General features: G+C 46.7%; 10 protein-coding genes across 10 annotated transcripts; 4 read left to right on the forward strand and 6 right to left on the reverse strand.

Annotated features, from left to right (window-relative positions):
• Positions 1-65: 65 nt before the first annotated feature.
• Positions 66-1716, reverse strand: LY89DRAFT_662489 (succinic semialdehyde dehydrogenase; the record flags this gene model as incomplete). Its single annotated transcript, XM_018212649.1, has 4 exons — positions 66-1080; positions 1126-1340; positions 1391-1545; positions 1605-1716. The coding sequence occupies 4 exons, from the start codon at positions 1714-1716 to the stop codon at positions 66-68; spliced, it is 1497 nt and encodes a 498-aa protein (XP_018078029.1).
• Positions 1717-2284: 568 nt separating this feature from the next.
• LY89DRAFT_744124 (nucleotide-diphospho-sugar transferase) lies at positions 2285-4511 on the reverse strand (the record flags this gene model as incomplete). The annotated part of the gene is made up of 4 exons (XM_018221023.1): positions 2285-3253; positions 3306-3642; positions 3700-3999; positions 4053-4511. 4 exons carry the CDS (start codon positions 4509-4511, stop codon positions 2715-2717), a joined length of 1635 nt encoding a protein of 544 aa, XP_018078030.1. The 3' UTR covers positions 2285-2714.
• Positions 4512-7121: 2610 nt separating this feature from the next.
• Positions 7122-7774, forward strand: LY89DRAFT_744129 (uncharacterized protein; the record flags this gene model as incomplete). Its single annotated transcript, XM_018221024.1, has 3 exons — positions 7122-7241; positions 7307-7534; positions 7586-7774. The coding sequence occupies 3 exons, from the start codon at positions 7122-7124 to the stop codon at positions 7772-7774; spliced, it is 537 nt and encodes a 178-aa protein (XP_018078031.1).
• A 956-nt stretch (positions 7775-8730) lies between these two features.
• On the reverse strand, positions 8731-9812 carry LY89DRAFT_712710 (glycoside hydrolase; the record flags this gene model as incomplete). Its single annotated transcript, XM_018217999.1, has 2 exons — positions 8731-9697; positions 9748-9812. The coding sequence occupies 2 exons, from the start codon at positions 9810-9812 to the stop codon at positions 8731-8733; spliced, it is 1032 nt and encodes a 343-aa protein (XP_018078032.1).
• Positions 9813-10452: 640 nt separating this feature from the next.
• On the forward strand, positions 10453-11832 carry LY89DRAFT_565569 (glycoside hydrolase; the record flags this gene model as incomplete). Its single annotated transcript, XM_018208534.1, has 1 exon — positions 10453-11832. A coding segment is annotated over one exon (1380 nt), but the record flags the coding sequence as incomplete, so codon positions are not given.
• Positions 11833-12101: 269 nt separating this feature from the next.
• Positions 12102-14402, reverse strand: LY89DRAFT_703105 (putative galactose oxidase precursor; the record flags this gene model as incomplete). The annotated part of the gene is made up of 2 exons (XM_018217295.1): positions 12102-13582; positions 14338-14402. The coding sequence occupies 2 exons, from the start codon at positions 14400-14402 to the stop codon at positions 12121-12123; spliced, it is 1527 nt and encodes a 508-aa protein (XP_018078034.1). The 3' UTR covers positions 12102-12120.
• A 446-nt stretch (positions 14403-14848) lies between these two features.
• Positions 14849-17171, forward strand: LY89DRAFT_571749 (uncharacterized protein; the record flags this gene model as incomplete). Its single annotated transcript, XM_018208608.1, has 8 exons — positions 14849-15261; positions 15312-15496; positions 15554-15716; positions 15765-15925; positions 15980-16039; positions 16093-16317; positions 16367-16825; positions 16876-17171. The coding sequence occupies 8 exons, from the start codon at positions 14849-14851 to the stop codon at positions 17169-17171; spliced, it is 1962 nt and encodes a 653-aa protein (XP_018078035.1).
• Positions 17172-17883: 712 nt separating this feature from the next.
• LY89DRAFT_168 (uncharacterized protein) lies at positions 17884-18816 on the reverse strand. Its single transcript, XM_018205550.1, has one exon. It carries the CDS (start codon positions 18617-18619, stop codon positions 18116-18118), a length of 504 nt encoding a protein of 167 aa, XP_018078036.1. The 5' UTR covers positions 18620-18816; the 3' UTR covers positions 17884-18115.
• A 266-nt stretch (positions 18817-19082) lies between these two features.
• LY89DRAFT_603858 (uncharacterized protein) lies at positions 19083-20674 on the reverse strand. The gene is made up of 3 exons (XM_018210331.1): positions 19965-20674; positions 19611-19888; positions 19083-19559 (listed from the first exon to the last, which is right to left on the reverse strand). Exons 1-3 carry the CDS (start codon positions 20230-20232, stop codon positions 19239-19241), a joined length of 867 nt encoding a protein of 288 aa, XP_018078037.1. The 5' UTR covers positions 20233-20674; the 3' UTR covers positions 19083-19238.
• Positions 20675-22168: 1494 nt separating this feature from the next.
• Positions 22169-22567, forward strand: LY89DRAFT_561487 (uncharacterized protein; the record flags this gene model as incomplete). Its single annotated transcript, XM_018208463.1, has 1 exon — positions 22169-22567. A coding segment is annotated over one exon (399 nt), but the record flags the coding sequence as incomplete, so codon positions are not given.
• Positions 22568-22746: the final 179 nt, after the last annotated feature.

The following is a 22746-nucleotide window of genomic DNA, read 5'->3' on the forward strand; positions in this document are numbered from 1 at the left end:
TGCTTCTGTGAGGATCGTTGTTACCCCATGTTATCGAACAAACAAGTCATAGATTTCCATGAATTTTACTTCTGCAGCGGCTGTCCCATCCCGCCATATGTAATCATCTTCGTGACTTGGTATTCGGCAATACCGTATTTACTACCCTCGCGGCCGAATCCAGACTCTTTAACACCACCGAAAGGAGCTGCTGCATCACTGATCAGTCCAGTATTCACTCCGACCATGCCCACTTCCAAGGCCTCCGCGACACGGAAAACTCGTTGTAAATCCTTGGAGAAGAAGTATCCAGCCAATCCGACTTCTGCAGAGTTGGCGACCTTGGTAACTTCTTCTTCGGTCTCGAATTTGAATAGTCCAGCTACAGGACCGAATGTCTCTTCTGAGGCTAGGGCCATTTCAGTGGTCATACCAGTGATAACTGTAGGCTGGAAGAAATTCGAGCCCAGCTCTGGCATCTTCTGACCTCCTTGAATGACCTTTCCGCCTTTTTTCTCCGCATCTCGAACATGAGCATCGACCTTGGTGATCGCTCTGTCGTGAATCAATGGGCCATGTGTGACGCCCTCACTATAACCACCTCCAACCTTGAAGTCCTTCACCTTAGCAGCAAACTTCTGGGCAAACTCGTCGTAGATTCCGGATTGGATAAAGATTCGGTTCGCACAAACGCAGGTTTGACCTGAAGATCGGAACTTGCTCGCAATTGCGCCTGCTACTGCCACGTCGAGATCCGCATCATCAAAGACGATGAATGGTGCATTTCCTCCAAGTTCGAAGGATAGCTTCTTTAGTGTGGAAGAAGATTGCTTCATCAGAAGCTTTCCTACCCCTGTGGAGCCGGTGAAAGAGACCTTCTTCACGAATGGTGACGAGGTAAGGATTTCGCCAACTTCGGGAGTGTTCTTGAGAGCGCTGACAACGTTAACAACTCCCTTAGGAATTCCCGCCCGATGTGCCAGCTCAGCAAGAGCGAGAGATGTGAATGGTGTCTCGCCGGGTGATTTTGCAACGACTGTGCAGCCAGCTGCCAGTGCTGGTCCGATTTTTCGAGTAACCATAGCAGCTGGAAAATTCCATCTAAGAAGATCAGCAATGTCTTAACAAAGAGAGCTCTCTGCTTACGGTGTGATCAAGCCACAAACTCCCACGGGCTCTTTAATCGTCACCACCCTATTCCCAGCAACTGAAGCTGGGATTGTATCTCCGTATATCCTCGGTGCCTCCTCGCTGAACCATTCAAAGAAGCTTGCAGCGTACGCAGCTTCGCCTTTGGCATCTGCCAATGGTTTGCCATTCTCCCAAGTAATGAGCTTAGCTATATCTTCGGAATTCTCGACCTGTATGCCATGTCAACTGCCAGTCTCTTCCATGACTCCGAGTAACCTACCATCAAGTCGTACCATTTTCGCAGAAGCTTGGAGCGCTCGCGGCCGGTTTTGTTTCTAAAGGAGGGGAAAGCAGCAGCCGCTGCGTCGATGGCGAGTTGAGTATCGGCGGAATCGAATTCAGGAGCAGTACCAATCAGTTTGCCCGATGAAGGATCTGCGAGAAAGAAGAAGTTAACATCTGCTGCCCACAATGTCCCAGGGATCCAACCATACCATGGACTTCGAACGTCTTTCCCGACTTTGCCTGCACCCATTCTCCGTTGACGTATGCGACATTGAGCTTCAGCAGAGATGGATCATTGAGCTTGGGCACGTTGTGTGACATGGTGGAAGCTGGTCGTGTAAATATCGAAGGCAGAGAGAAACGTTGAAATCGTGATCGTGAGACTGTTCGTGAAGCAGAAGCTGTGGACTTGCAGAAGTGGTTCATGGCGGGGAAGATGTTCAGACCGAGGCAGAACTACTCGTAAGTTCTACGCTTCAGCTGATAAATATGTCACCTTGGCAATGACATGGAGGATAAATGCGAAAAAGGTTCAATTGGTTCGGGAATAAGAGAAAGAGAAGTAAATCATGATGATGAGAAATTCCAAATTCCTTCGCGGAGGGACAATCCAGCAACTAAGAACGTCATGGCAGTTGAATCCTCAGATTCCAGGAAACAAGGCAGCCATACCTTGGAAGCTAACTCGAAAGAGGCTAAGCTCTGCTCGGCTTTTCTTCTGAGGGGCGAAACATCGAAAGAGGCAAGTCCTTCCTTGACAATGCCCCTCTTATATCTCGCCGCACAGAGTGCCGGAACGAGGGGAAACGAGCGGGTAGGAGCAGTTCATGTCGGGATGCATACTCCAGTACAGTATCACCATATCATGATTGTGGTCTTCTTTATCATCCATTTGTCAATTTAAAGTTTGTGCTTACATGCCACTGCCACCACTTGTTCATCAGCTTGGCTTTTCAACATCCAAAGTTCGAGTGAGCATGTTTGTTCGTCTATTGAGCTCATCCATACCTCGATGTCTTTTTGTATGACTTGTGATTTCACACCCGCAATGTAAACTTCCTGCTGCGAGCTCATGATTTGCTGAGTCGAGTTCCACTCTCCACGCACAACGGAAAGTTGCCCCATGCCCCAGGAATCCAGAGATTTCTCTGAGCCAGCAGATCTTGAGACTGCTGGGCATATTGACAATCTTGAAATAACGAGCGAGGCGTGATGCAATGTGTAAAATGCTGCATGTATCTATTGACGTTCCACCAGTGTTCTATCAACTTTTCATGCAGGCTTCTTCCTGTCCTATTGAGCTCGAGCGAAGCCTCGAATCAAATCCACCAAGTACTGATGAGAACACAAACAACATATGGCAAAGATAAGCAATGAAGCTGGACATATCTCGCTTCCCAGACCGGCGATTGTTCCTGCTTGGCTTTCGAAGTCGGGTACGCAACCCCTGTGATGCCGTCGCGATCTAGCAGAGATTCCCGGTCAGGGACGTCGGGAGGGAAAATAGCATATTGTAGTGGTGTCAGACAAGCGCTGATCTGCTGAAACCATTGCATAGGAGGCCAAGCTACTGTAGTGAGAAGGCTGATCCACAAACTTTGCCAGTCACCACTGTAATATTGCAACGAGTTTCGAACTCTGTTCGTGATGGCAAAACTGCAGAGAACCAAGAGCCCAAGGTGAAAGATTGCCCCGCAGTTAATCATGATGTTCTTCAGCCGGTAGATCATTGGTGAGCGAAGACTCCGCTGACGCTCATTGAGACTGTTCGATATTGTGCCAGTGGGGGTGAAGCCAGTCACTTTACCACCCAGCCAGGCAGGTAGAAAGATTGATCTGGTTATTGCTAATGCATAATCTTTGAACTCTCAGCTTCTCCTCAACCGATTAAAAGAGGGTTTGGAGCTTACATGGTGCCATCCACAGCTCATTCGAACCTTCCCTAACACAGGCTTGAAACCCAGAGAAGAGCGACGTATGGAAAAGATTTATCCAAGTGAAAATTATGCCTAAACATTTCAATCGCAGCAATACTTTCATCTGCTCCAAATCTCGGTAGTATACGAATTGGAGGTCAGTGAACAGGAAAATGGGCATCAGCATCATGTTCATCGTATTGATGATCGAGAAAAACGGTATAATCTGATCCTCCATGCACGCAAGTCTTTGCTTCAATGTTAGTTTTCCGATTCGGTATCTGGGTATGGTGAACCGCATGTAGGCACCAATTTGAGCAAGCCCAACTGTCTATCAGGAGTAAAGTCAGCAATATGTCTGAACACTTCTGACTAGGTATATACTCACCCATCGTGTGAATTGCTTCACATGTGCATGGTAGCTCTCCGGGACCTGGCCATACTGCAGAGCCTCGGCTACATAGCCCGACTTCCACCCTGCTGCGAGGAGTAAAGTCGAAGTAAGCAGGTCTTCGGTCAGAGAAGCAAGAGGAAAACCGCCAATCTCAATCAAAGCCTCACGCCTAATTACCCACCCTGACCCTGTACACCACGCGGAGTCCGCCATATCTCTCGTGAATGCTTTGCATCTGTAAGAATGTTTTTGTGCTTGCCATAATGGATCGTTGAGCGGCACATTGTAATAGTGCTTGATGAGAGTTAGTTCTCTTGTGGTTTACGAAATGAGAGTTTTCTGTTTACCTGAGGTGGGCAGACAACTGCTAGCCTTGGATTCTCCACAAGATGAGGTGTCATTGCTCTGAGCCATCTTGTCTCTGGAATCATGTCTGCATCAAGGCCAGCAACAAGTTCTGCTGAACCTTGAGGAAGTTTACTCAAAAACTTCAATGTATGATTTAAGTTTCCTGCTTTATAGCCATCTGGCCCTCGTTTCACGCGCGCAGTGTAATACAAATTTTGAAAGCGCTCTGCCATTCCAAAGATTACGGCCGACAGTTCTGCAGATGATCCGTCGTCTGCAACAATGACTCGGTATCGATTCTGAGGATAATCCAGTCGAAGCGCTGCTCTGACTGTATCCAAAACGATGTCGATGTCTTCATTGCAACATGTGATGATCACGTCGACAGTGGGAACATTCTCACCGACGAGCCGTAGTCTAGGTCGCCATTGACCAAAAATAGTGTTAATCTGTTGCATGACGGGAAGCACTTGGATCATAATTAGTATGCGCAATTGAGATGGCAGCCCATCACTCTGAACATACCTGCAAATCCCATTTCAACAATCCACATGATCGACAAGAATACACGTGATCTGCCGGGTGCTTCCGTTTTCTGGATCTGGAACTGAACACTCATCGCCCAGAAGTTAATCAGCAAGGCTGCAATAACTGTGACGGGCAACAATCGGAAGGCTAGTTGTATCCATGGTTTCATGAACATGACATCTTTGTTCTTGTTTCCCGTGACTCTTTCGATGATGGCGGGTTTTCCTTCCAGAGATGTAAAATTCGGGAAAGTTGATTGAGCTTCGTCTGCATTGTGTTTGGTAGGGGAAACGTATTCCTTTCGCGCTGATACACTTCTCTGGATTACAACCGGAACTTTATCGTTCACGACCTTTTCTTTTTGGGGGCTTTGGTCCCTCATTTTGGAGAACATAGTCTTGACAATGGAACTGCTACATTGTGTGCCAGCTTGATATATCATGAAATCATCGATATGACACTTGCCACTCCGCAATACATGAAAATGGCACAGTAATACCGGACTCAAAACTCAAATCTTCACGTAAGCATGCTCCTTTGAAAAAGTGATTCGAAATACAGAACTGCAGATCTCCGGTCAGCTTTCAGTTAAGTCACTTGCATGAAGTTTCTCGGCTTATCCGAGGCTGCATGTGCCGTACTTGTGCTTGCATTACATGTGAAGTATCGTGCTGTCCTTAAATGGACACTTCAGATAAGCTTAGTTGGGCCCTACTCGATGGGAGCTATCAGAACTGCATGAGAGCTTTTGATAGCACATTCAGTTTCCGGTCTCGGCGATGTAGAAAGCCAAGACTGGAATATCCAAATATCCTCACAAATCTTGGCAACCGCTTGTGAATAATCAAAATTCAGTGCGCTTGCTTCACAGATCCATTTGGGAGTTGCTGCGAGGAGAGCCAAGGACCTCAAGACTTAAGTCAGCCACTGGGAATCCTGCCTCAAAGATGGACGCGGTATCATATCCTACTTCTCAGATGAAATCATTGCGAGGATCAAAACCTCCCATCAGATTGTATCTACAAAAGTAGGCAAGAGCTCCGAAAGAAGGACTGCCAAGTTCTGTGACTTCACTGCCCCTTGTCATTATTGTGCTCAGATCCTGACTTCAATGCCACTCTCTGCCATCCATGCCGGATGTGACAAACCGGGGTATCGGAATATTTCAGCTGCAGCGGCGCAGCCATTCCTCCTCCACTTCACTGGATTTCGTATACGAGACTGATTGATATGCACAAGGAAGAGAAGCCTTTTCGGTACTGAGAAAGGTCAGGATAATGTGACACAAACTGATTGGGTGTTGCGTATTTCTCGGACCTCCTCCTGCTTGCGTTCCTGCTTACACCAACAGGATATCACATTGTGACTTTAGCTGCACGGGGTATTATAGGCCGAGCAGGTAGAAAAAGGCTTGATGGGTGAGACCGGAAGATGCGTAGCGATGTGAAACGGCATAATTGGTGTAGGAGCATTTCGTCCGTCAATTGAGAACTGTTGAGATCATCTAATCCCTCGTGCCATGGTTTTGCCTTGAACATGGATTGAGCAGCGTAACGTAGATAACCTTACTCCTAGGTTCTCCCGAAACAATGGAATGTGCCCTCACTATATCCTTGATTTCGATTCCGCGTTGCCACCCGAATCAGATGTAAGCAGCGTATGCCTCGTGCCCAGTTCATCCGACGGTCTCATCTAACTCGTTACTTGGAATTATTTCCCTCATCCACCAAGTATCTCAAGAGATGTATATACGAAATTCTAGTCTCTCGTTCTTCGTGCATCAAGTCTCGAAAATTGTCGAATTCTATTCCTGGAAATTAGGATTTCGACGAGATGAGCGTGGTGCATTCAACAGTGAGGCTGCGAAGGGAATGAAAGAAAGAACAAGCCAGACTTTGGCATGGCTTACTTACAGAACTCAAATTTGTCTCTTGGGATTGATATTGTTTTCCTATGGTAACTTGTCTCCTACATTCAATTGCCTGTGACAAACTCAGCTGACATTAGAAGGTCATTTATGGTTTCAATCTATGATGGGATATGATCAAATGATCATCACAGGCACCAAGTGGACAGTTAGTTGCATTTTGCTCATTGGTAGGTTTGTTCCTTCTGAACTCAGGGTGCATCCTGACATCTCGGGCTAGTGTACTTACCTACACTGTCAAACATCTTCTTTTTCGGCATGCCGTTGTCTTCAAAGTCGTCTATGACAGATCCCGAACTACGAGTTCGAGAAGTAAGAAGGTTGCACATTTGTATTGTAACTCGAGGAACCAACGTTGAAGTAAGTATCTTTCCATGATCAGGTTCACGCGGAGACACTCAGACTAAATTGCACCCAGGCAGTTGCTCGGTCTTGGCGTCAGATGCAACATTTAATGCAGTTTGACTCACGAGTGAATATCACCATAGCCACAGATGAAGCTTATGAAGCTTGTTTCAAAGAACTTGGCTTCCAGGTGGTCGCCACTCCCAATTCTTTCCATCCTTCCAAAGCCAAATACAAAGCTAGGGCTTTGGCATGGTTTGCAAGTCACATGAACTTACAAGAGACTGATTGGGTTCTTCATCTCGATGAAGAAACAATTGTGGACGAACATACAGTCAAGAACTGTATAGATTTTGCTGAACAGCAGGATCAATACGACCTTGGTCAGGTGAGTCACTAAAGTCTTGCTCCACAATACTCTAATCGACGCGAAACATTGACATGTTGTTCCAGGGCGTTATCTTTTACAATGCTTTTGGCTTCTGGCGGCAAACGTTGATAACCTTTGCAGATATTGTGAGAGCCCGGGATGATCTTGGCAAGTTTTATTTTGCGCACAATTATTTTCACGTGCCTGTCTTCGGAATTCATGGTTCTTTCCTTTTCATCAACGGGAAATTGGAAAATCAAATCGGCTGGGATACTGAATCTCTTGTTGAGGACTTTTGGTTCGGAATACAGGTAGAAAACCCTTTGTCTTTCTCCTCTCCAGATTTTGACTTCGACGCACAGGCTTGGAATAAAGGTTACAAGCTAGGTTGGATCCGTAGTATTGCTCGAGAGCAATCTCCTATGACGGTGCTAGACCTCTGCAAACAACGTCGTCGTTGGTTTTCAGGCATGCTACAACTTCCTGGTATCTGGGGTAGATTGGCCTGTCTCCAGTGGTGCCTCTCAAGTGTTGGAGCAACAGTAATGTGAGCGAAGCCACGCGACGTCCCCATGAGTGGCCCAGACTAAATTATCGTGTTTGCAAAGATTTTTCCTTCCATGGTGGGGCATCCAATTTCCACTATGGGCGTATGTCTATGTGACGGTTTGCGCTGCTGGAGAGAGGTTAACTTTAGTCTACTCTTCCATCATACAAGTGGGTCTCTTCACTTTTTCAATATTGGGAGCGCCTGCCAAACAGTAATGGAGATCGGAAACTAACTTGAGTCAGGATATCGACGCAGGCGTTGGGGTTGTCCCGATGATACTTCATGTTTTGCTATGTCCTGTGTTTGGAGTTGTCGCAAATCTTCTCGACATGATAACAATTTTATATAGCTTGGTAAAGCCTGCAAAATCGTTCTATGTTGTACGAAAATAATCAACTCCAGAAATAAACATGGAGGTTAGAAACGGCAAGTGAGGAATAGAGGCATCTCAGGCAGTTAGACTTGTTACCAGAATGTGCATAAATTTCTCAGGCAGACTTGAAATCACAATCACGTTGTACTTAACTTAGGCTTACGTCTCAAAAGACCATCAAAAGGTGGGAATAATCGGCATAGAGAAACCTGCCAAGTGAGGTAAAGGGGAGGCTCCAAGCTGGCAGGGGGAGAGTGGACAAGGAGAAGATTACAAAGGAAGCGGCTCTGGCTGCTGATCCTTTGAGCCTCACCTCTCTCTCTTCGCGAATCCCCTTCCACCCTTCAAGCACTTGCTAAGTAGCGTCTGTCTTGGGTATGGTACATCAGGTTTCTCGGTTTCGTAGGGCGATTACTCGGGAGGTGGACGGGCAGGATTTGTTACCATTCTCAACGATAACTCAGCCATAGTCTTACTAGAACATACGAGCTTAGAGTACAGCTATACAATGAGGAGCGGCCTCCTTCCGAGATTCTACAGGAGGAGAGCATCACAAGTAAGATAGTTCCAGCAACATGAATCGTTTACCGAGGAATTAAGATACTCTTCGTTCTATTTAACAGCGCGCCGTCTTTCAACACAATTGTGTAGTCATAGCCTTCGGGGTCGTCTGTTTTGTCGAATTCGAACCAAGAACATGACATGTAATTTGGAAGAGCAGACTTAAGCCTGCTATCAACCACCCCACTCAACCACCACATCTTGAATTCCGAGCTCGAAGACCCTTTAACTCCAGTCTCGCCTATGACGAAGGGAAGATTATACTTCAGCGCATAGTTGTCATGGATAGGCTTGTAAACCTTCTCAGGCGTCCTGCTGCGGTCTTTCGGGTAAAAGTCCATGCCTATAATATCAACAACGGCAGGCCCAGGGAACCACTGATCTTTATCTTGGCCGCTGTTCGGAGACCAAAACATCTTGACCATCAAATTGTCTTTGACCGCCTCGGAGAGTATGTTCCACATCTGAATGAATTGAACAGGAGTGCCGGTGTAGGTGTTCTTGAGATTGGGGTTACCGCCGTGAAGAGCGGGTCCATCTCCATCTCGAGAATACCAATTCATTTCATGAGCAAAACGTAACCACACAAAAACTCCTTCGTCTGTGAGCTTTCTCATACTCGAGGCGATTTGGGCACAGAGAGCGGGCGTAAAAGTTTCAAAAGGAATGAGAGGCATAATGGTGGCTATCAAAACAGCTTTTGAAGATATTATGTCGCGTAATCGGCTTGGTTCCGTAAATTGGTAATCATCAAACTCGTCCGCAGATGTCACTTGAGAATAGATTCCCATGGTGCTACCTGGTGCACCAACTCTTTCATTCACCAGGCTCATAGACGAACCTATCTTGTCGTCGGGAACCCAACCGAAGGCAATGCCGTTAACAGAGAGACCTTCCCTTGGAAGACCGAAGTCCCTTGGATCGAGCAACGGTTTGTGTTCGGTCAGGTGATGCACGTTGAAAGAAGTCATCGTTTTGAGTTCGAACATGCTGGTTGCAAAGTAAGTTAAGGCCGATACATTCAGAACGATTATGCACACCTTAAAGAAAGTATCGACATGAGGAACATGACTGGTATCAGAATCGATAGACCTGACTTCCACATCGTGAAAGATTACACTTGATCGTACGCTGAGCTTCAGGGAGATGCGTTGCTGTCACACGTCGGAACTATCTCAATATGTGCTCTATCACGCGAATCCTACTTATCCAGATAAAAAAAAAGGGGGTACGTTTCGTCAAGGCAATGATAGCGATTTCAAAGCTGTGGCATTCTAAGCAACTCTAATCCTTGCAGTTGTGACCGTCCAAGCGAGTCTGCAGGACGTCAACGTCAATGCTGAGTATAAATCATGTGTGCGTCGACTTCAAGAATCACTTCAGCATTTGCTCGATCTTCACTGTCCAGCCAGTTGGTATTGGTCATATTACGACGCGCAATATTTGGATTCTTGTCTCGTCACATTTCGATCCTGGCATGCATGGTCAAACACAGCTTACGGCTTAACTGTGCCACAAGCTAGCTCCTTGAATATCGCTTTTCGGTTCTCGATCAATCCTCAATTATGCATCCACATGTTCTGGTATTTGCCACACTTTGCATGCCCTGTCATTGCCAGTCTGTGCACAATCTTGGAACCTCGGGTGGGGGCGGCCCTGAAGGAGGTATTGGGGATATCAGAAACCCAGTTGTTACAGCACAGTCGATCATCACGGATGCATTGGTGCCTAGCACCCGAAATCAGACCCGTCAGCTCTCGTCTGGCCCAGCCCCAGTCCGCCTGAGTTCATTTCCCGGCAAGGATGAAGCCCACCGGAATGTCACCATCGACGTCGCTCGCCAACAACAAGAAATGCTTGGCTTTGGACACTCTTGGACTGATTCCGCTGTCAGCCTGTTTGAGACATTGGAGCCAAGCTTTTTCAACATGGTGATGGAGGATCTCTTTGGGCAAAATGGAAACAATATGGCTTTCATGCGGCACACTGTAGGCTCTTCTGATCTGAGCGATACTTACTACACCTACGATGACAACGGACCAGTCAATCAAGGAAAACCAGATCCTGGCCTTCTCAACTTCTCTCTCGGCGCTGCCGGAACTCGCATGGCTGACATGATCGCCCTAATGGGAGATTACAAATCGGATGTGACGCTCTGCGGCTCTCCCTGGAGTGCTCCCGGATGGATGAAGAAGAATGGCCTGCTAGTCGCTGATGTTCACTGGTCAGATGACGGAACAAACAACATAGCCAACAATTCCTTCGATCCAGCGTATGCCGACGAGTTCGCGAATTACCTAGCCAGATATATTGACGCTTTTCAAGCAAGAGGAGTGAACGTCAATGCGATCTCCCCAATGAACGAGCCACTGAACTCGCAAGGAGGCTACCCTTGTATGTACCTCGGCGCTGAAGACGAAGCGAATCTGATTGTAGATGCCCTTGGATCTTTGATGAAAGAACGGGATGTGGAGATATGGGCGTTTGACCACAATACAGACGCTTCTTTTTACCCTTACCAAGTACTTGAAAAGGCCCAAGAATATGTACAAGCAGTTGCTTGGCATTGCTATGCTCTTCCCGCTCCAGATTACTCTGTTCTAGCAGAATTTCGGAGGCGGTATCCACATATTCCTCAGTTTATGACCGAATGTGCCAACTACAAGCCTCAAGCTGGGACTTTCAACTTCCAAGTTGCTGAGAACTTCATGCTTTCCATCAAGAATGGGGCTTCTGGAGCTACCATGTGGGTGATGGCCACTGACTCCTACTACGGGCCTCACACTCCTCTTGCTGGATGTGACGGATGCTTGGGCTCGATTATCGTGCACTCTCCAACATTATATACCAAAACCAACGATTATTATATGATTGGCCAGTTTTCTCGTTTCATCCGCCGCGGAGCCATAAGCTATGCCACCTCTGATGGAGGAACGGCGGAGGACCTCTCCGATAAAGAACAGTTCTATACTATCGCTGCACAGAATCCGGATGGATCATGGGTAATTGTATTCATGAACAATTACGGGCAAGAACAAAACGTTGTCCTGCAGTTTACAGGTCAGGAGGAGGTGTTTTGGCAAGGTGTGGTCCCAAACGCGACTGTGGTCACCTGGCTCCTGCCTCGCGGTGTAACTTCCCCTGCAATGATGTCTTTCAACGACAAGTTCGGGTACTTGCTGCGCTTAAAAGCTACTTGGATTTTCGTGTTACTGCTTGCGTTGTGTTTTTCTGTGGGAGTATATGCGTATCAGAAGCATAAACGAAGAAGCTCTCGGGGAAAGTATCATTTGACTTCATCTGAAACAAGTAGTGGCTATGAGAGTCACTATAGTATATAGTTGCTAAAGTAATTTTCTTGAATAACTACAGACTTCCATGATCCTATTCGTTTCCATGCTACCCTGGACATATTATAAGTTGACCAAAATCGTCTCAGCAACGCTTGGAATCCCTTCACTGCCAATTGCAAAAAGCATCCAATAACCTGGTATAAGGATACCCGGATCTTTGGGCGTTGTTATCATATACGCCGAGACAGTCTCTTGCAGTAGTTTTGATGCCAAGACGATCCGTCTTTGATCTGTATTTATAGCGTGAGTTGAGGAGCCGTATCGTAGAAACGAAAAATGACCAACTTCCATGTTCGTGGTTACGCGAAAAGAAGATCCGACAGCGATAGTCTTAGTCGAGACTGAAGTGATTGAGGGCCGGGACGACAAGAAACCCTTGGCATTGAACAAGTAAGGGGGCGAGAAGATCTGAATGTCGAAATGGTTGGCCGAAGGATCCTCACAGTAGCCCCAGCAAAGACCTCCGCCTCCAACAAGGACAGTAGCATCTGGGAGAAGGATTGCTGTGCTATGATAGGTGCGAGGTATCGGTGTTCGCGCCATTGGGATGAACTTTTGAGTTTCAGGGCTCCAAAGCTCAGGAATCATTGTCGCGTTGATGTCGGTCCATTGTTTCGCGAACGATGTTCCCCCATTTATGAATACCTCTCCGGTAGGTAAGATTACGCTGTTAGCGTATGCTCGGGGATGGTGCATTGGATTGATTGCCTGAACGCTGGGTGGCACAAACGGCTCTGTCAAGGTGATTATGTGCGCTGAGCGAGTGCTGTAGGCTCCACTGTAACTGGTCGCGCCTCCCAGAGTCAGAATGTGGCCGTGCACGGCATCATACATTACTGCATTTCCATTCATCGCATCAGTATCTCGAGCTCGGTACCCAGCAGCAGCATGTCTTCCATTACCGCTTGTTCCATACCAATTCATTGCGCTTGATGGCCCAGCTTGAAAGACAGAGGAATTTTTCCAACTAAACAGCCAGGGATGATTGTCGGAGCAAAAGACGCCTCGAAGGTCGTTGGTGAGCATAGGAGCTACTTTACACTCGTGAAGCCAAGACCAAGTCCCTGTTGATGGGTCAAAAGCCTCCCCGTCCATGCCGCCGATAGGGCCACTCCAGGATCCTCCAATAGTGAAGGTACGGCCATCAGAAAGTGTTGCCTGTGCATGATAGCCGCGTCCGATCTTCATATCTGGGCCAGAGATCCAGACATCTAGAGTCTCATCATATATGCTCACACGCTGTTCACTCTTTCCACCAGTGACGGTTGGGCGACCACTAACATCCATCGAAAGGCCCGGACAAAACATGTCATGATTTGTGATAGAAACATTGCGTTCAGTGACGATACCAGACATTGGATCGAAAATCGAAGTTATAGTCCTTCCTGGATTGCTTGTATCATTGCCGAAGACATCGCCACGGTCAGCTGCCCACATGAGAACTTTGTGGGACAGCGGGAGAACGACGACGGCAGCAGGGACTAAAGGAACCGGAATCCTTCTTTCCCAGTGCCCAACAAGGCTAGGGCCATAAGTTTTAAAGTTCGATAAAAATGGGAAAGATTTCCTCCTGCTCCACCAGTATAGAGCTAATGAACAAAAGGCAAATGCAACGATAGAAGAAGTTCGTCGAAATAACATGAGTACTATGCAACACAGAAACACGAAAGCAAAGGGCTGTACCAGTAGGGGGTAATCGCGTGAAGCTCGAGACAATGTACCCATCAAACAGTATCTAATTGCAGACAAGCTGGGAGAGAAACATTGAGAAAGTTGTAATTGCAAAAGCGAATATCTCAGGAAAGCATATCATGTGACCAAGTGCTTGACTAACAGCTACACAGTCAGAGAATTGGAGAGAACTATCTCGGTAAGCTATAGGATTGCTTGGAATGGCTACCACTCGTCCCTAGAGGCAAAGGTCAACATTGGCTTACCTCGAAGCTGGTAAAGAACAATAGGGAGCATTAAAGATTACGCACCTCCAGGATTATAGCGACGAGGCTCTGGGCCAAGACCCTAACGTAGCTATCTGTTCGTAACCAGGGTTAAGATGTGTCTGCACAACAGCAGTCTTTTTTTGGTGGCGCTAATTGTTCAGTCATGGTCGGCGAGTTACCAATAAGCGAGACTCTCTCCACGAGCCGCTTTCGCAGCCGTCGTTAAGGTTGCCACCCCAGTCAATATTTGCGAAGTGCAGTATCTACAGTGCCACAGAACCTGGTGAAACTGTTCTGCAGGAATCTCACGACCACCACCTCGTTTTCGTATTCGAACCTATGAAAGTCGTTGATATCGACTCCCTGATTTTTGGGTGTTCCTCTTGCTAGGATCTGTTGCATGAGGATCGCAGTGTCAGTAAGACCCTTCTCCAATCCTTAAAAATGCCTCTTATGAGTCTTATCATAGGATCGGAGTGGCATGCATGAGGTCACGAGCACGAATACCATGATCCATGGTAAGCTGAAGTCAGACACCTTGTGTAACCTCTACTCGAAACAATCCTTAGACCAGTTCTTCCAAAAGAGCGTCAATCTCTGGTGATGGCAAGAGTTGCGTTGATTGGAGTCAGATTATGTAACCTGAAGAGAGCTTTTACTGTCTTTGAAGATTCGCAATAGATCTCGAGGAATCTTAAGAAAAGTGATATATACTTGGACATAACTGGGAGGCTAATAGTGAAATAGAAGAGAACCATCCCATCAGCTCTTTTTATATGCTTCGATCGTTGTTTGGTCGCCGTTTGCGGCTTCTGCCAGTCTTCGCTGCGCTGTTGTTCTCTTTCTTGATGGTTCTTCTCATTCATCCGCATTCACCCATCCTGCAACTGGAATTTCACAAACCTGATATCATTGTTAAAGTCGACCACCCAAGATTATTTGCTTCACGCCATGATTGGACTCTCCTTCCAGGCTCCATCGCTGCTGATCCATATCTTTTCAGCTGGAATCGGACTATATTTGAGAGAGCCTCTGAGTTTTATGTCTTACCACCAGCAAATTACACCATAGATGGAGGACTTGTAGGAAATGGTGTCCTCGATGTGGCCCGAAGCGTCCAACTCCGAATCAAGCATTGGGCGTATGCCTACCAGTTGTCACATGATTCCAAGTGGGTTGACCGGGCCTGGATGGAGATTGTAGTTGCATCGGGGAATTCGACGCATTACTTCGGAGAAGACGGAGATAACTGGAATTCCCAGTAGGTCCTCTTCAGATTCCACGATCTGATCAATCAATTGATGTTAATAGGCACTGGTTAGATGTCGGCGAGTTCATCACTGCTTTTGCTTTTGCATATGACTGGCTGTATGATGCGTGGAATTCGACGCAGCGCGATTCTATTAAGTGGTCAATAGTCACGCTTGGGCTACAGAAGGGCATTGAGGCATACAAGGAAAAAGCTTGGTTTTTCTCAGTCAATGGAAACTGGAATTGTGGGTTGACCAATCCGTTTCTGATGACAACTTGAAGCTGACTTGGCAAGGTACTAGGCGTGACGAATGCAGGCATGATTCTGGGTTCACTTGCAATGTATCATGAAGACTTGACAGGGACCGCCGCCGAACTCCTTTCATTAGCCATTCCCAACGCACAGGAAAACTGCGCTCATGCTATTTTGCCTGATGGTTCATGGTCTGAGACGCCAGATTATTGGTAGAGTTGCTTCTGTACAGTTCCGATCCAAAGCTAAAATCAGTCCAGGTATTTTGGAACTCAATCACATGCACAGATGGCGTCCGCCCTTCTAACTTCTACGGGAAGCACTCAAAGGGTGCTTACAATCAATCCCGCGTGGGAGAAAACCGGGCTGTACCATATTTATGCATCTGGAATGACAGAGAAGTTCAACTTTGGTGATTGTGGTAAGATTTAATTTTGCTAGAAGTTCACCTAGATAATGCTAAATAATGCCTCAGGTCCAAAGAAGATCACAGCTACAGCAAATTCTCTCCTCTTCTACGGAGATCACTTCAACAGTGAGCTTGTATCATACCCCCCGCTACGATATGGCACACTTATGCTTTTCAAGTTCCTGAGTATACTCTCTTCCAACGAGATCGCCCAGACTCGCCAGATCCACTGAGTATGTTTTGGTACAACCCAAAAACAACGGGTAAATGGTTCTTGAGTCCACCATTAGATCATAGCTTCTCCACACCAAGTTCTGCCTGGGTTTCCATGAGATCTTCATGGACGAACACAAATGGAATATATATCGCAATGAAAGCTGGAACAGCAGTAGGGCACCAAGCACGTATGCCATCTTTGGTCCTATAATGATGCATTTGCTAAATTTTGTTCAGATAGCAATATCGATGCGGGAGACTTCGTCCTCGACGCGCTAGGAGAACGCTGGGCAGTGGAGCTGTGTCAAAATAACTACCTATCTCCAAATTACTTTTCTAGCGATGCACAAGAGAGTGATCGGTGGCTCTATTATCGTTGCCGTACGGAAGGTCAGAACACGATCTTGTACAATAATTCAAATCAGGTGGTTGATGCCGTTCCTGGCATTACCTTTGCCAGTACCAACGACGTCCAAGCATCCTTTGGCCACCCACACAACAGCCGCACGAGTACTTACTGGATAACAGACCTTACCAATGTATATGGAGGTGTATCAATCAAGCGTGGCTTACGAATCCTAGATCGACGCAGGCAGGTTCTTATTCAAGACGAGATTGAGAACGCAACAGAGAAAAGTCAGTGGAGGATGCATACCCGTGCATCCATACAGTTCAGCGCAGACAACCGAGTAGCTCGTAAGTTCACAATCGTATGGGAGACCATGATATTGATTTAGTAATCTTAGATCTCACGTTAAATGGAAAATCCATGGTTGTGATATTACAGTCACCTCTAACGGCCTCATTTCATGTCCTGCAACCCGTTCGATCTGTGCATGATCCGCCGCTTCCAAAGCATGCATCAGATGATCCAAATATAGGAATTAGTGTTTTAGCAATTGACATCCCTGCTGGGACTCAGACTGTAGTTGTTTTATTTTCCCCTCAGGAAGAGAACTCTCTCCAAGCCAGCGAACGTCCCACGGTTGTACCATTAAAGCTCTGGACCTTGGACTCACACTTAGATCTTATCACATCTTGAAGTAAATGCTCAAGGTTGATCACATTTTGCAGAAGCTCTCAAAGTGGAAGAAGGTTTGACTGGTGTTCAGAAGCAATACAGCTGCAAACACTATTGAAAACTCCGCCGATCGAGTTAGAATTCAATGATTGAAGTCGCGGGACTTGCTATTTGAGGCGTGTGGGAAGGTGATGATTCAGGTGGAAGTATAATTAGTTTGTTGCGGGACTGATCTCTGGAAACTTCATAACTATACCTAGTAATGGTATATTGAAAAGGGCGGGTGCATGAGAGTGAAGATGGCCTTGGGCTGAAATTCGAGGCGCGGAAATTGAGAGAGAGTATTGAAAATAAAGCTCACAATGACGCTACTCAATTGTATAATGCGACATAAAATCTATAAATACTTTTCATTTCAGTCTGTCTTTTGGGACACTCTTAAACGTAGATTTCGTTGAGCACAACCGAGCTCGTTACCCCGCACTTACCCCGCTATTTTGAAGCTTTTCTTGCAAATGTGAATCGCACACAAAAGCACAGTGGCTGTCACTCCATTGGACCATTCAAGGATACGTTTAGATTCGTTCAGTAACAACAATAAAGATGTAATCATCGTTCGGGGGGAGATAATTGAAAGTGGAGGCTGAAATCCACTGGAGCGCTGGGAGCTTAAGGAGAGGACCGCACAATACCATTTATGTTTCGCATTATTACAGCTCTAAATCCAAAACGAATAAAAGATATTGCTTGAAAGCAAAAGTATCGAGCGGAGTAACGCAGTAGAAGTCAAGGGCTGCAATATTCAACAAGCGTGGCACTGAGAAAAAAAGGGTTGGAGAGTGGCTTTTAGTGGGGTTCGCTAAATCCAGGGGCTTCGCTTAGGGGCTGCTACACTACGGTATTCAGCACGTGCCTGGCTATATTCCCGGTGCCCCCTTCTCAAGTCTGAACATTCTCTCCAGCATTTAAGAATGGTCCCAAGATCCCTTGAAAGAATCCATGTAGTCCGCCTTGCCAATTTGGACGCCCTTCATGCGAAGTATAGCATACGCCGTCTGCAGGTGGAAGAAAAAGCTCGGCATCCCGAAACTAAAGATGAATTGCTTCCCTGTGAAAGTTCCATGCGAGAGTTTGATCTCCGCCGACTCTCTTCCCTCGAGTGCTTTTGGATCGATGCTCTTTAGCATTGCGAGCGTCTTCTCAACACGTTCGATCAGCTGTTCCATGGTCGTCTCATTGTCTTCCCACGACTCCACCTCCGTGCCGATCACCCATTTCAGTGACTTGCTAACAGTGTTGGAAACGGATTGCACTTGAAAGCTGAGGGGCTGCATGTCGTCGATCAATTTGGCGGATGGTAAGGTGTCAGCGTCGGGCTGTAACGCTGCTTTCTTGAGGATGTTCACAAGCGAAGTGACGCCTGCCATGTAGGTGCCAACGCTAACGTCGTAGATATCGATGTCCGACATAGTAGATTAATTTCTGAGTGCAATGGAATTTTGGAGAGAACAAGTGCTGCTCAAAGAATTAGCGAAACCTCCCGACCAAGCTCCTGTTCTCGTTGGGACGACTCACAGACGCTGAACACCTGCAGTTGCGATCTTTGTGGAGGTGTCTCTTTCGCTTAGTCAAGAATCGAGCAATACCTCGTGGGGATTGGCTGCGGCTTATATACCTGAGATACTCGGAAGACTCCCGTCCCGAAGCCTGCTGACAAACTCAGCTGTGTTTCAGGTGATGTACGAATTTTGTTCAACTTGCAAAGAACAATAAAGATAGGCGCGCCTTTTCGGTCGCTACACTAATTGCTGATGAGCGGCTGAATTCACTTAAGATCCTGTATAAAGACTCGATCTGAATTCATATCTCCTGTCAACGAAGCCACTCTTGGAATAATTGATGATGTCTGTTCAAGCGCAAGTTCTATTCTGCCTGCAGTCCAAAATATGTCTCAAGAAATGCTACATGAGGTCACGTGCTTTCAACAGCTATGAAAGCTGAGCGACTGTCCGAGCATCATCTTATCTCTTATGTTCATTCCCAGGTCCCCCATTCAATGAATCGTTCATTTACTTCGTAGCTGCTTCTTCAGTCGCCGCCGTACTTTCCCTTCGTCTCCTCTGGGTCTGGATGTATCTTACTCAAATCAGGGTGTCTTGCGCTACTTAAATCCCACATTGCCCTGTCGTCAGCCAGTTCAATGAGCGCATCATAATCTTTGCACGTGTGCATTTGACCCCAAGCAGCCGACGCTGGCCAAGCTCCCGTTTCACCTTCAAGTGAAGTATCTGCGTGGCACAAAATTGCCTGACGGAGGTACTCGATACAATGTGAAGTGTGTTCTAGTTGAGGTCGAGTGAATTGTCCGAATTCTTCGTACGATGTTCCGAGACGAGCTGTAAGAATAGACTTTGAGACCTATTAGCTTTCGTTCTGATTTATCCAGGGAGCGATACGTACCAAGCAGTGCAGTTGATGGAAGACACTCAGGATGTAGCCCTCATAATGATCGTCTGGTGCCATGAAGCCATCAAGATGGTAAGGTGGGTTTCCATATTCAAACTCATCTCCTGGCTGAGGTATAGCAGTGATATAGCCTCTGCTCTTTGGGTAAAGGGCTTGCCAATTCTCGTGCAGTTCTCGTTTGTGTGTGGCATTCCACAGCATCTCGTGATCGACGTAAACCAAGTCGGGACCAAAACCTGCAACATTTCCGAACTTGACAACACGTTCTGGCACTTCGAGGGAGTCAGATCAAGTTATAATGTGATGGATAGGAACTCTCTGAAAGTTAAGAGAAGAGGAGACGCATACATGCAGGCCCAAATGTTTTGACTTTGCTTCCACTTGATTTTCTCCATGAGCCAGTGTCGTGGGAGGCGAGGACAGCGACAAGGACTAGTATCAACCCTCCCATTAGCGACTCTGCTACAGCGCGGAAGCTCACAGCTCTCAATCGTTGGATGATGCCATTCCTTCTTTTGAGACTCAGTTGTTCTGAGATGAAGCCAAGCTCTTCTGAAGATTCGAGAGATCTTGAACCTTCAGAAGATGGCCGGACTTTCTCATAGAGGGGCTCCATTGTTTCAAGGTTGTTACTGTTTAGAATTCAGACTTTGATAATCAAATGCGAAAATACAATCCCTCAAGATGGGTGTAGATTTGAGGTGAAATCGGTGCTTGGGCTGACTTGGAACAGATTGGAATTGGGAGGTCGAGTTGACTTGGAACAGTTGATCCAGTTGACCGCTCTTCTTCTCCTTCCAAATTAATTGGTTACGGACGAAGGTTTTCTGATCGTCAGCTAGTAATTGGTTTGCGTCGTGGTCCCGGCCAAAAATTCTATCTCGATGTTCATATTGGATGGGTCTTCTGCACGTACTGGCTTCCGTTTCGAGCCTGACTACTGTCCGCTGTCAGAACTAAGTAAAAAGCCGGAATCGGCAAGATACTAGTGCGATAGTACGAACGAGACCTATCAAGCGTCATCCTTTGACTAGCACGAAGTCGTGATAATATTTCCGTCAGCACAGGTGCATTATCTTAACATGACTGTAGTCAGCAGACGAGCTTGTGCCACCATGGCGCGTGAATTGTCGCTTCCTCCGAACAAAATTGACGGGGAATTTGAACAAATCCCATCCTTTGAGGCTCCACTGGATCTCCGGGAAGCGAATGTTCGGGAAAGATTCAAGGATGCAGCACCTTCTGCAATAAGCAATGCAACATGCGTCTGAACCCCTCACTAGTGGACCCCGCATGCAGGCGGATAACGACCCCTGCCCTACACGTAAACTAAAATAGAGTTTTCACTATTCCGCAGCTACAGCCAATCTCACGTCTATGCTCTCCCGAAGCTATTCTATGCGCGTAAATGCAGGTTGTAATGCCATGGATCGGCACCCTTGCAATATTTACGGCAAAATTTACGAGTAATTGCACCCGCCTCCATAGCTGAGAGGACCGATGAATGACTTGATTTCAAACAAGGATAGGTCTAGTTTCTCACTAAGATCCGAAAGGAGAAATATTTCGGTTAGGCTGACCGGCTTCTCTCTTTCTTCAAATGTATGCTTATTCCAAATTACACCGCCGCACTGGCCATGGTTACTGTCCGTTCAGGTGGGGTGCGATAGACCTATCATCCCTTTACACAAGTGACACTAAATTTCTCTAGCACTTACTGATGGGCAGGAATCCATAGCTCGGACCGATATTTTAACCAAGACAAGCGTTCCGGGAAAGGCACTAATAAGGTACAAAGTTGAAAGGGTAAATCCTTCCGAAGAATCAAGCTAATGGACCGGGAACTATACGTTTCATTCCAATGAGCTCCGTTCTCGAGACTCAATGTAACCATTGGCGAATATTCCCATCAATGCATGCATGTCGGAGGCACAAAGGACGTATCCTCGAATGCTCGGTCTGAAAACCAGCGGTTAGCTTGCGTTAGCTGTATCCATGTAGACCATATGTCAGGTTTCATGTAAAGCAATGGACATATGTCCCGCAGCTTCGGTAAGTGCAAGGCGAAGGCAGTACAGAGTAGGTGAGCCGAGGTCTGAGTGGTAGCTTCGTCAGCTCAGCAATGGTAGTAGCGCGTAGGGTATCAAACGGTGTCCCACGTTCACTCTCCAAAGAATTTATCCTCAGTACGAAGGAGAACGTTGAGCTTCAAAAATCCAAAATCCTCATGTGAGCCTTGATCTTTTGCCATTACTTCAAAAGCTGACATGGCAACAGCTTCTTCCATAGCAATGGACTGCCATGAGAAACCCTATATAGAGGAAAGAGACGATGACTCGGACGTTTCTCTACTTCGAGGAAGTGAAGATGGACAATCACCTAAACGTTCTCCCCAAAAGCCATACGTTACAATTTTAAAGTATGTACTGGCAGCCTTTATTGGAGGTCTTGCTGCTTCAACCATCTGGGCCGCTTTCTGGCCTCTTCGCTCCTGTCCTGTTCCTCTATCAACAGCAGAACCAGAAAACGAAGTTTCACCAGTACTTCAATGCGGCAGCACTCCAGCAGAAGCTCGTGCCAATGGCTGCAAACTCCAAACCTGGAGCTACACATGGGTTCCTGAGCCATGTTTCGATCCTGAGTTGGCGGAGGAGTTTATTGCAATTCATGAGAAAGACGACCTGCCATACTACGCTGACAGGAATGGCACTGAAGTTGTGGATTTCGATACTGTGTATACAGGCGAGCTGGAAGTTCTTTACACGGTGTGGGGATCGCATTTTTGGCATTGCGCATTTTTGATGAGGAAATTCTACCGGGGACAGGCGGGATTGACTGTGGCGAGTTTAGATTATGAGCATGTTGAGCATTGTCAAATGTGGTTGACTGACCCATTTCGGTATGACTGGAGGCGGGTCAATACAAAGGCTGTGTTGTATTATGGTAGCTGTGATGCCAATGGCTTTGAAATTTTCGCGGGAGAGAACTTTGAGACCATAGAACAAGAATGAGAAATAACATGATTGATTCAGATCCGCATTTGAACCAATTTCAACTTTTGTGTCTATGAAAACACGTGCCATCGTATATAACTTGACTTTGAAATTCTCACCGATGTTCCGATGGCATG

This window comes from Mollisia scopiformis, assembly GCF_001500285.1.
Source record: "Mollisia scopiformis unplaced genomic scaffold LY89scaffold_1, whole genome shotgun sequence".
NCBI lineage: Eukaryota > Fungi > Ascomycota > Leotiomycetes > Helotiales > Mollisiaceae > Mollisia > Mollisia scopiformis.

Bases quoted from the DNA above. Each gene is read 5' to 3' on its own strand.
- LY89DRAFT_168 (XM_018205550.1), bottom strand. From the start codon at position 18,619: ATGTCGGACATCGATATCTACGACGTTAGCGTTGGCACCTACATGGCA.
- LY89DRAFT_603858 (XM_018210331.1), bottom strand. From the start codon at position 20,232: ATGGAGCCCCTCTATGAGAAAGTCCGGCCATCTTCTGAAGGTTCAAGA. The intron at 19,889-19,964 runs GTATGCGTCTCC...ACTCCCTCGAAG, and splicing joins CAAAACATTTGGGCCTGCAT to TGCCAGAACGTGTTGTCAAG. The intron at 19,560-19,610 runs GTACGTATCGCT...TAGGTCTCAAAG, and splicing joins TCCATCAACTGCACTGCTTG to TCTATTCTTACAGCTCGTCT.